Source organism: Molothrus ater, chromosome 7, assembly GCF_012460135.2.
Source record: "Molothrus ater isolate BHLD 08-10-18 breed brown headed cowbird chromosome 7, BPBGC_Mater_1.1, whole genome shotgun sequence".
Classification (NCBI taxonomy): Eukaryota; Metazoa; Chordata; class Aves; order Passeriformes; family Icteridae; genus Molothrus; species Molothrus ater.
In genome coordinates this window covers 19,715,189-19,727,934 of record NC_050484.2, presented here as the reverse complement: position 1 = coordinate 19,727,934, position 12,746 = coordinate 19,715,189, and the positions used below count along the sequence as shown (strand labels likewise).

Here is a 12,746-nt window from a genome sequence, read left to right as displayed (position 1 = left end):
AGATATTGCATTTAAGATACTAAAAATGGAGTGACTCCAGCTGTATTATTGGTTCAATGGTCATAACTTAAAAAAGAATAGAAATTGTAAAGGGTAAAATGATTTTATAAATGACCTTATATATTTCTGTGCACTACCAAATTTATAGAAAAATCATTACATAAATATTTTATGCTTATTCCACATAGAATTTTCAATTTACCTACACACCCATCCAGCACTGACTTAACTTTAAACAGCAATTTAAGGGTAAAAAGTATAATTTTTTTAAAGTATTTACATTATTACATTAATACAAAATTATTAGCAATTGCCATATTAAAACACTAGTTATTCTGGATTGATAAAAACATCCATATTAATTAAAATCAGGTATAGTTGCTAAACCCATGCACATTGTCCTTCAAAGCACAGCACAATTCAGGGTTTTTTCCTGTTAGCTATATTGGCCCAAGCATACAGCAACTTCTCTTCACAAAAGAAACGAGAACACGCACACACAAAACCAAAAAGGATTAGTCACCCCATGCCCAGGTCCAATGCACACACCATGTCCCTCATCCTGCCACGTGTGCAGCAACCTCTCACCCGGGACCAGCCTGAGAGCCTTGCAAAGGCATCAGTTGCCTGAGGACGGCAGTGACACGGCCCCTAAAACCTCTAATAGCTCCTGTTCCCTCCTCTTGGCAAGCATGGATTTCTTCAGAGGGAAAGGAATTAAAGCAACTCTGTTATGGTCCCATGGGGTTATTTTGGTGACAGATCCAGGCTGCCCTATCCCAGAGTGAGCAGTGTCTGCAGGAGCAGCTGTGGAGCCATCCCACACTGGACCTGCCCAACAGAGAATATCACTAGAGGTCTACCTGGACAACTCAAAAATCTGGCCAAAAGACATGTAGTTGAAATACAATTTTTTCTGAATTCTAGAAAAACTCCTCTGGTCAGGACAACATCAGCATTTAATTTCATCTTGATAGTGACAAGTTGAGACTGAGCTAAGTCATGAAGCAACACGTGATCTAGATGTCTAAGTCACCTCACGGCTGAAGTGATTCCCCCTTAATTTTACCATTACTTGTTAATCTTTATAAAATTCATACAATAAAAGACAACGACTAAAATAATTACATAAAAAGGTTATCTTTATTCTTTTCGGTTGTTAGCAATGTAGTTATTTTTGGTAAAACAACTTCCTGCATGCAGTTCATTAGTATACTATGAGCCAATAATTTCCAGAAAAGCAGGACCCCATCAATATTCTAGTTCTTTCATAAGAAATGCAAAATAACAAATTATATTTAAAGTGTTTCTACTGCAGTGTGCACCAATAACCAAAGCAGACAGTGTGATATTAACTCCAGGAAAAAAGCAATGTTCCTATGACTAAGATCCCTGAAAATCAATAAACAGGATTATAACATAAAAAAAGGCCTTCTATCTTGTTTCACATAAAAAGACCTACCAACAGATCAGAAAAAAAAAATTGTACTGTCCATTTGTTTTAAAATTATTCCTTATTAAAAGCTATTTAAAGCAATTAGCAGAAATTTTCCATTACACATTGTATATTATGTTTCTGAACAGTAAAGTGTCAAAGACAGACAGCAATAAATATTAATAACAACAGGAAAATATGTATAATTTCTTATAATGAGTAAAAAATGTTAAAACTGTTTTTAAAATAAAAATAATAGATATATGTTATAATTTTTTTCTAGCCCCATATTTTAAGCCATCTATTTGTCCTGTATAGTCCACCACTTTACTGCATATTTGCTAATTGCAACACTCACACAAAATAAAATCTTTAATAGCAGCAAACTATTGCTTACTGGTATGAGGAATGATGGTCTTGTCAGGTTTTCTTTTTAGCATTCACATTTCTTCCCATGTTAAACTTGAACAGCTGTAGGATAATTGCAGCAAGCATGCATCAGTTAGAGCTTCCAATTATTTAAAGTATCACAGAATATATCATAATATGTACTGAAATGTTGCAAGCTAACTTACTAGGGTACATATTTGACACATATATGGTAATTAGGTCATTGTCTCCTTGTTCAAAAAGGTACCACTGTGTAAAACAACTGATTAAATAACAGAGGGTATTTTACTTACATGTATAGTGTCAGCCTGAATGCAAAAAAAAATCATCTAAACCCCAGTGCAGGACAAAGCTGATTTCACTACATCTTTTTGGTCATCTCAGTTCTCTATGGAAGGTTACATTACAGTGGAAACCTGACTAAATTGCCAAGAGGGTGTCAAAACCACCTCTCTCATGTACATACTTTGTGTTTCTATGAGCCATCCTTCCAAAGTAGAGAAAATGAAATCTGAGGTATATATTAAGGTAGCATTTGTCCCCAAAGATACTCTGCTTTCAGCTTATACTCATAGCTTTGATTATTGTCCTAAATGGGATAAACTCATGAGAAATGAGAAGTGTAGCAACAGACTTTGGAATTAAGTATGGAAGCTACTCACAATACTACAAGGTCAAACATACCATTTAAAAAAATATATATAATTTCCTATAGGCAGAATTTGTCATTTGTAGCTCTTCTGTGAAAATAATTGTTTGAATGTTTCAGGAATTATCAGCTATCTTGTAAACTGAAAGTAAGTTTTTTTAGTAGTTTCACAATTTTCCAAACAGGAGCTCTATGTAGCATCATTTATTTGTATCTGAAATGGACAGTACAATAAATTAAAAACTACTGAAAGGTAATAAAAATAAATACATTAAACTTAAAAGACTAAGTTACCGACCTCTTTTCTGTGAGAATTATTTCCTTGTTTGATTTACTGACAAATTCTTTATCTGGACTCATGGTTTTTTTAATAGTTTGGTGCTTCTTTGATTTACATCCTGAGCTTTAATAATCTGGAATCTTGGCTTTCTGCATTTAGAAGTGGCTTGAAGAGAACTATGTTCATATTATGATGCCATAATTACATATTCCTGACATTTGTGTTTCTCTGCACACAAGAGTATTATTTAGTGTTTATCTAAATAAAGAGTTTTTAGATTTTTTTTCTCAGCACAGCAGAATTAATAAAGCAGTATGTTATTAAAGCAAATGAAATCATGAACAAGAACTGACACACATGGAACACAGATAAGAGATGAGATGTACACAGTGGATACACTTACTCCACAAAAATACAGGTTTATCAGGACCCCTTAAGGGCTCCTATATTCCAAGTAGAAATTTTGTGTCTCCTCTCAATTAGTAACAGCTGATAATCAAAACTATTGTTCTGCAAGTTTGTTTCCCTGTTACACACCCAGAGTTTACTAGTGATGGATCATTTTCTTGGACAAGCACTGTCTGCAGTAGTGGGTAAATATGTAAAAACTTATAATTTTGGCATAATCCTCCAGTAAGAGTGCTACTGACAAAAACATATTTCCAAGCTTGCAAACATTCATCATGGATAAAAGAGCCTTTTATTTTTTGTTTCCTCTTCTGTCTTTTCCTTTGTCTTCCTTTTCTGATTTGTCATCTTCATATTTTTCTTTTTCTGGTTTTGTTACACTATCATAAGAAGGCGGAGCTGTGGTGGATGCAGACATATCCATTTTCTCTGGAGATGAATTTTCACTCAGCTTACCAACAATCACATCCTTTTTGATAAGCTGATCACCCCCATCCTTCTGATACATAAATGAAAGCTTCTTTACTGACTGTCTCAGAAGATGACGTCTGTAGGCACGCTGAATGATGGTGGCAGAAACTTCTTCCTGCTTTCGTTTCAGTGTGGTTGTAATTGGTTCATAGGACACTTTAGAAGGATTGGATGCCATAAACCGATCTTCCATCTGTATTCTGAGGGCGTCCATCTCCCCACTTTCCCCCAAAACACGCTTTGTGAAAGCAAACAAGATGTCAAGGCAGTGAATTCTGTCACCGCTCACCACAGGTAGATCCATTGCAATAAGATGAATTGTGTTTGGTTTTGGTATATTAAGAGGAGGATCTAGAGAAGCTGCAAAATCAGACAGTTTACTATATTCTATGAATTGTGTTGCACCAGGATCATATTTTTCCCAAACCTCATAAAACATCTCAAAGTCATCCTCACCCAAGGGTTCAGCGCTTTCTTCAGTAGCAACGCTGAAGTTCTCCAAAATCACAGCAATGTACATGTTCACCACTACCAGAAAGGATATGATAATGTAGCTGACAAAGAAGAAAATCCCAACAGAAGGGTTGCCACAGTCACCTTTCACAGAGCTCCCTGGATGAGCCTTGTTAGGGTCACAGTCTGGCTCCCCACTGTTGAGGATTGGGTTGAGCAAATTATTCCAGCCAGCGGACGTGGTGATCTGGAACAGGCAGATCATGCTGTTGCCAAACGTTTCAAAGTTGAACATGTCATCAATCCCATCTTCCTTCTTGACATAGGCAAAGTTGGACATGCCAAATATGGCATAGATGAACATGACCAGGAAGAGCAGCAGCCCAATGTTGAACAAAGCAGGAAGAGACATCATCAAAGCAAAAAGCAGAGTGCGGATTCCCTTAGCGCCTTTAATGAGGCGCAGGATTCGACCGATCCTGGCAAGTCGTACAACTCTGAACAAAGTGGGTGACACAAAGTACTTTTCAATTACCTCAGCTAGAAACATACCTATGAAAAACATAAAAATAAATGAAGAAAGTAAGTTTTTAACACAGATTACATTTTCAACAGAAAATGCAAAATAATCAAGACAAATTAAAATTAAGTAACTCTTCTAATTTGCACAACTTGATAGAGAGAAAGCAATAAATACACATAACTATATTTCATTTTGAACATAGGAATTTCTTACCTATTATTGAAAGAATAACAACCACAAAATCAAAAATATTCCAGCCAATGGTGAAGTAATAATAACGGAGTGAAAATATTTTGAAGACACATTCGCCAGTGAAAAGGACAACAAAGACCAAGTTAATCCAATATAAAATATTTTGCATCCGTTCAGTCTGGTCATCTGTTTCTATCATCATTGTGATCATGTTAAGACAGATTAGAACCATAATGATGATGTCAAATAGTTGCTTGGTTACAATATCAAACACCAGACCTTGCAATTTGTTCTGAGGGAAGAAAAAAGAAAAGGTTATAGTATTTTTATGTAATAAACATCTGTTTCCTCCCTCTCATTTCATTCTTCCTCTCCCAAAATATACCAAGCAAAAGGCTCAAAAATCTAAGTAAACCATTGTCCAGTAACTTATATGTGAGTTCAAAGTTTTTCTCTCAAAACTCAGCAAGCATATATTTCTTCATGTTCTTTGATACTATTTTCTCAGCATAACAAATATGAGAGATTTTTCCTGCAGAACAGACACGTGTACATTTCAATTCAGAATGAAGTGGTAACTAATTTGGCTGAAACCATTTTAGAGTTAAAGGAGAAATTTTATTATAATTGATGTACCGCTGGGATTTCCCTCCAAATACAGATGACATAAGAATTGCACTATTCTTACCACTGGTCGAGGTATAGGTTTTTGTGGTTTCTTGGAGCCCAGCTTCTTCATTGCATTGTAGTATTTCTTTTGCTCTTCTGTCATGAAAATGTCTTGGCCTCCAAGGTAAATTAATAAAAGAAACCCCAAATCTGATTACAGACAAGCCTTCATATCTATTAATTCACAGCATTGCAGAACATGGTTTAAATAAGCTCTTTAGTCATCCTTATACATTGTTACCAAAACCAAAACATAATAATTATTTCAAAGATTGTTAAAATTTCTGATGAATCTTGAAGGAAAAATGAAAGAAATTATGGAGCAAAGAAAATCCCCAAAACTTCTGTCTATTTCTTATTTAAAAAAAATACATACCTGATTAATTCAATTAAATAAATTTAAAAAACTAAACCCAATTTGGAAAATACACATTTCATAGACACTTAATGAATCCAGCATCATGAACTCCACATTGTAAATCAATCTACCAAAAATAAAAAAGTTTCAAAGGTACAAAGATACACTGTGAGCATATATGCCTTCAACTAAAACACACCAAGAGAAACAAATTACTGATTTTACTTTTCAGGATGTGCGTTTTGCCATTTGATTATAGGTATCTCAGTTCAGATGATACATACACATCAAACAGTGTGTATGAAGTTTGATCATCCCCTAAACTGTACCTAGATCATCAGAAGCATGGATTTACTTTGGGGTTTCTTGTCTGAATAAAATGATTTCTAGATTGGTGTAATACACACATGGAAACACTTATCAGAAATACAATATATATTGTCAAGTAACTTGTTTTATACCTTTCATGCACTTGTTTGTAATTGTATTCCAGGTATGCATGATATCAAAGCAGTGGCATATGGAAATGAACTTCAGAGTCAGGGTGATTCTGACACTTCATCCCACTGAATTTGTCAAATGTAGTGTCAATCTTACAGACAAAGTAATGATAAGTCTGAATGAAGGTGTGTTTAACTTTCAGCTGTGTCTATATATTGACATGAAGATTTAGAAGGCAAAAGAGACTGTCTTTAACAAACTCCTCATAAATCAAATATTCATGTAAAATTAACTTCTTGGAGAGTAGGAGTTTTGGAAGAAAGACAAGAAGTTCATTTGATAATTATGGTGGAAATGTGCTGTGACTGTTGGAGGATTTCACTCAGTGGGAAATAAAGAATAAAAGAAGAGATCCATAAAGAAACGAGGAAGGGGTTGGGGATTTCTTCTACTGTCTCACTGACGTGATGGCTATCGTGAGAGAACAAGCCATCCTTGTCTCAGTGTACTGTCCCCAGGGAGAATAAAGGCCTCAAGGCAAGATACCCTTAAGGACCAGTTAGGAAATCAACAGCAGAGCATTCCCTCCCTCACAGAACTAATGTAATGAAAGTAGGATGCTCACAGGAACCACAGAAAAGCACAGTTTAACTACACAGAGACAGTATGCTGCAACACGAGCTCTTTTCCCATTCATATCCCAACATGCCCAATTGTCAGTGATATTAAAAAAGAACAATGGCAAGAAAAATACTGCTGGGTAGCCATGAACTGTGTGATCTGCACATTTCTATGAACACAGATGCACCTATAAATTCAAAAGACAGACAACTAATGCTTGCTAGTTTGCTAGATGAGACTGAAGAATAGCATAGAGATAGAATTTTCCCAGCCTAATTGCATGTCCACTATTTTACTTTCTCAGTGTCTTGCAACAGCTCAAAATGTACAAGGGGTGTATACCATACTGCCAGAAAAAGCCATTTAGCAGGAACCCTTATCTGCCTTCTGAGTCATGATGACTCCAGTGGACAGTGTCTGCCAAGTGAACTTAATAAAATTTATAATTACCTCATTACTGAGTAAGATCACCCCTGTTACACATCAACTGCCAAAAATGCCAATAACATGTATATAACTTTAGTCTTGCTCTCCAAGGATAGGAAATGGATCCACCTTCCTGCTAAGTACTGGATGACCCTGAAGTTCACTCCAAGGAAGGTACAAATATTTTGAAGGATGAAGATGCCACCATTTATGGTTTAAATAGCAAGTACAATTTAATTTGCCATCATAGCTTGCATTTTCATCTATTTACATGTCCCTAGAGTTCTTGACACAATCCTGTGTTCATTTAAATAATAGAAACAGCTTAAGTTGAAAAGAAAACCTACACATTTTCAAGTGACATCCATTTTCTTTTTCTTGCAAATTCACTAACTCAAGACAGTTTCCCCACCCTCTATAATCTTACAATACAGAGAAGTATTGTCAGCATTCAACGTGTTAGTCTCTGTAATGGAGGCCTTCACAATATTGCTATATGTTAGCTCCTTATCAATTTTGAAATTTATAGTTTTTCATATTTTCTTCTTTCCTGCCTTATTTGCTTAAGTCATCTGCACTTTCACATTGCTTAGACACAGCACTGTAAAGTTAAGAAAAACAAAGATATAATTTTCTGATGGACAACATATCATTGGGCTGTACAGGGATGTGGAGAACACTCAAATACTAAATGTAATTTTAAATTACTTCAGATGTCTTAAAAAGAAAAGACTGTTATTTAATTATTTTTAAGAAAAAAAATCTTAAAACCTGATTTCTTTTTCTTTCTTTCTATTACTATGAGAAATTTCAGACACTATTATTTATCCTTGCATACATTTACTAGAATGCTCAATAACAATGAAGTATTGTGAAAATGAAACATGTGGTACTTATCTTCTTTTTTTGTTGGTTGAAGTTATCTATGATGACACCAATGAATAAGTTTAGGGTGAAAAATGATCCAAAGACGATAAAGGCCACAAAGTAAAGGTACATGTACAGGTTCTCTTCATACTTGGGCTGTTTCTCTACCTATATAACACAAGAGAACAGCAAAGCATCACAAATAACAGTTAAGACAAATCAAAGATCCTGAGCAGGAGGAGAAGTTGCATCCAGATGGACAGGGGGGTAAACCCAACTCTTTTGGAGCATACGCTACAGTTGCCTCATATTTGAACTTGAAAATCTATTTAATACAGGTTTCTGTAATTGCACACATTGCAGGACTTGCCATTCCTTCCCTCTCTGTCTGTTCTCCTTGATGATATTTGACATTTCATGTAGGTCCTACTAAATTTGACAGAAATGTGCAAATCTCAAAAGCAATTCAGTTCCTACAGATTATATGCAAATCAAAAGCTGGATTGAGGAGAGATGCAAACAAATACCAAGATTAAAAGAAAAATAGGCAAAAATTAGCAAATTTGGTTTTTGAGATCATCAGAGTCTGCAGATCTAGATTAGCTTTTGCAGTGATGCCTCTTGACTATTTGGGTTATTTTTGAGGACACAGAAAAAACTTGTTTCCTGATCTGTACAATCTCAGACATAAATAAATGGAAAACCAGATCTCATTATTTTGGATTTTTACAGAAGAATTATTAAATTACTAGTAATTTATGTAGCTTACAGCTATAATTTTTGTTACCTGATAAAAGTATAAGCACTTTGTGGGTATAGATTGTAGAAAATTCATCAGGGCTTTACATTTAATTTTTTATGTTTTAGATCACTTCAACTACCATTCAAGAAGCCTCACATCAGTCTTAGATTTGTTTTCCCTCAGTAAATTTTATATTTACATAGTAGATTTTATATTGCACTCACTTCTGTAGAATCAACTGCAGGATACATAATCTCCATCCATCCTTTAAATGTTGCCTAAAAACAAAATTTGTTAATATTTTCTATCAATGCTTCAGTTCTGAGAACATTCTAAATAAACCAGTGTCTTCTGCAATGTATTTCTGTTCATAAAAATAAAGAAAATATTAGAAGTCTGGTGTGTTACAAGTGAAGCATTCACAGGAAGTTCATTACTATGGAATATCTCCCCCCAGTTCTTAAAAAACGCTGAATAAATTCTAATCTTCATGGAAATTCATATAAACTCTCTGTGAGATGAGTTGCAATCAATATCATCATACCAGAGAGACAGTGATTTATCTCCCAGGGAAATGTGCTGTGCTGGCTGCCATCTGTAAAGCATTACCTTAACAGGAAAGGCACTGTGCTATGTGACATGCCAGTAAAGCCAGGTCTCTCGTGTCAGGATACAGGGAGCCTGCGTGACCAGCTAGCCCACCTGCACAGGCATGGTGTGGGTCACTCCATTGGAAACAAGGGGCTCCAAGGAGAGACTGAGTGAAGCTGCCCAGGGGCTCAGTAGCTCCTTAAAGTGAGTGCCATCTAAGCCTATCACAAATCGCAGCCTGGTGCATTTGCCAGCTGCTGAGGGTGCACTCAATTCCACTACTGATGTCATTGATGGAGCTATCAGATAGTACTGGTCCTGGAGCAAATCCTTGAGAAACACCACTTGGTACTGGTTTCCTCTTGGACACTAAGCCACTGACTGTGAGTCTTTCCACACAGCCATCCAACCAATTCTTTATCCTTCTAGAGGGTCCTCTTCAAACACACTCTGAGGGCAGGAAAGGTGTGAATAATATGTTTACTGCAACCATTACACAGGTGAACTGTGGGTGCAATACATGCTACAAGTACTAAACGCAGTGCCACTCTCTAAGCTGGTAACTTATGCAATTGCCCAGTGCTGTTTATCAACAGCTACTGTTACCCCCAGAAGCAAACAGATGGTAGCCTGCTAGCACAACACTAACTACTAAACACTACCAGTTGGGAATTTTTAAAGGCAGAATAATTACCAATTGCTTACGAGTACAAAAAATTTCCTAGAAGTAGTTGGTCAAATGAACCTGATTGTAAATATATATGTCTTATATGTCTTATTGGCAATTTACAGATACTTTCTCCAAAAAGGATCATGCCTAGAAATCTAACACTCGTCTTGTTTGAAGATCAGATAAGTCCTAGAACCTATCTATGACAACCATGGAAAAAATTTCAGTCAATATGCCTTAATGGATAAAGAAAATCAAAGAAAATGAACCTAGCTGCAGTTTTTAACCAGATTTTTAACTACATAGTGCATTTCCATAGCACTTGAAAAGGTACTAGCAGTTGGGTGCCAAGAAACCTTCATCAAGTGAATATTAGATATTCCTCCTCTTCCAAAATGGCCAGAGAATGTATCACATTTTTACAATAAGAAACATTAATTAGCTCCATAGAACAAAATTATAAAGTCAAATCCATATCCATTTATTTATTTTAAAATAACATTGAAAATTATACAATTAAATGATACCACAACTAAAACTAAAGCTGTAAAATTTAAGCACTTACCACTTGAAGCAGAGAAAGATAACCAATTGCAACATTATCAAAGTTTACTTTCACATTTTTCCACCGAACACCTCCAGTAGTCCTGCTTATATTTTCACACATCCTTTTATTACTGACTTGTTCTGGTGTGAAAATCTCATTATTTGTGGTGTTAACACAGTGATAGAACTTGCCAGCAAACAAATTTACTCCCATGATGCTGAAAATTAGCCAGAATGTAAGACAAACCAGAAGTACGTTCATAATGGATGGAATTGCTCCAGTAAGAGCATTCACAACCACCTAGTCAATAAACACAGAAAAATAAAATTAAAAACAACACAAGGGTTATTTTTTTTAATCTAGAAGATGATTTTATGTAAAGCATTACATTACACTGAAGTAATGCAAATAGAAAAGTAGTAATGCACGTCACATAACCAAACATGCTACTGTTGGCCTTACTAACAGACATTCAATTAGTATTACTCCATGCTTTTATAATTTGGCATATTTTTAGGGATTTGTTTTACACATTATTTCCATTTTTTTTTCCTTACCCTCATGCCTTCAAAGCGTGACAAAGCTCTTAGAGGTCTCAAAGCTCTTAATGTTCGGAGAGATTTAATTGCACCAAATTCTGAGAAACCAAGAGCAGTAGCTATTAAGCTAACCAATGAGACCTAGAGGAAACAAAACAAAACAAAAGTACTTTTCTAAGTAGCTTCAAAATAGAAATGCCTTAAGGGATAAAAATTTTGATCAGGATATTGGGGAAAAAATTCAAAAGGTCCCTAATCTTTCAGTGAAAATAAATTTAAAAAGCTAAAGAAGAAAAAGAAAAAAAAAGAAAAAAAATAAGTCTAATATTGCATGTAAATTTCAGAACTGTTTGAACAAAAACATACTTTAATCCATAATACTATCTGTGGATATGAGCATATGTACGTTTTTATTTTTTAAAAAACTAAGTAATTTCCTCTCCCTCTATGTATTTGATTGTGGTTTGGACAGCCTGTGATACCAGCTATAAACAGGCTTCTATATATAGAAATCCTAAGTATAACATTAGAAAATTCGAAAATTCAAAAGGTGTGTTGAAGAAAAAGAAGGGGAAATATTACAAAACATCCTGTAATGATGCACATGAGTCAGAATCCCAAACTCAGCTACAACTTTCTGTTCTTGTAACTACCAAATAGTATAATTGCACAAAAGTGCATTGTTATCATAAGCTGGAAAAATCTTTGTATTTTACAAATTGTTTGTATTTTGGAAAATTAATGTGCCTACTTTTGTGGAAGAAAGGGTTTAATCCACACTAATTTTTGAAACCTTCAGTACAGCTGGATTAACATCTCAAAAGTTGATTTTCCTGCTGTTTTCCAGTGAAAGTCAATGACTTGTGTCCACACTGAACCTCCCACTCCAGATGGCTATCTCCTGTTGTGTTTACACAAAGAAGTCTTCTGCAGATTTCTTTTCTCTAAGGGTAGCTCAAGCAAGCTGCCAATTACTACACAATCCCATTTTTTCTCTTCTCTGTGATACCTTTTGTAATTGCACATGGAAAGCTGAGCAAAATGAGCATATTTATTTGTTTCAGGGCTAATTACCTGTTTCTGAAAAAACTGTAAACATCACAATGGGTAAGAACTTCTGTCTGCATACCATAAGTCCTTTCCCAAACAGGGAACAGCTGGAGAGCTTAGGCTGCTAGGTACAGAACAGTTTGCCTGAAAAGATTCTGTAAAATGTCTCACAGTGAAAATTTAACTTGACTGGTACTGGTACGACAAATTTGTTCAATGTTTAGCTGGATAAAGGCATAGGACAGAAAGATAAAACAAAGATCTATTTAAGCAGTTGAGGGCAGCACCTGCACACTAAACCATTAGGAAGAGAAAGAATTAAAATTCCTTATTAGTGGCTGAAAATAATAGCAAGTCTAGCAATAATGTCAGAAAAAGCTAAGCAGATCACCATGACTTTAGGGGTGGAAGGAGTGGGTTTACA

At 35.3% G+C, this 12,746-nt stretch overlaps 1 protein-coding gene across 2 annotated transcripts in view; it reads right to left on the bottom strand.

Annotated features, from left to right (window-relative positions):
- Window positions 1-1,124: 1,124 nt before the first annotated feature.
- LOC118688697 (sodium channel protein type 2 subunit alpha-like) overlaps window positions 1,125-12,746 on the bottom strand; it is a 43,135-nt gene continuing 31,513 nt past the window's right edge. For both annotated transcript variants that reach the window (XM_036386445.1, XM_036386446.1), the window contains exons 20-26: window positions 11,291-11,413; window positions 10,752-11,033; window positions 9,150-9,203; window positions 8,214-8,351; window positions 5,490-5,594; window positions 4,823-5,093; window positions 1,125-4,638 (exon numbers count right to left, since the gene is read on the bottom strand). In XM_036386445.1, coding sequence (XP_036242338.1) covers window positions 3,455-4,638; window positions 4,823-5,093; window positions 5,490-5,594; window positions 8,214-8,351; window positions 9,150-9,203; window positions 10,752-11,033; window positions 11,291-11,413 — 2,157 coding nt within the window. In that variant the 3' untranslated portion in view covers window positions 1,125-3,454. The remainder of the gene's footprint in view (window positions 4,639-4,822; window positions 5,094-5,489; window positions 5,595-8,213; window positions 8,352-9,149; window positions 9,204-10,751; window positions 11,034-11,290; window positions 11,414-12,746) is intronic.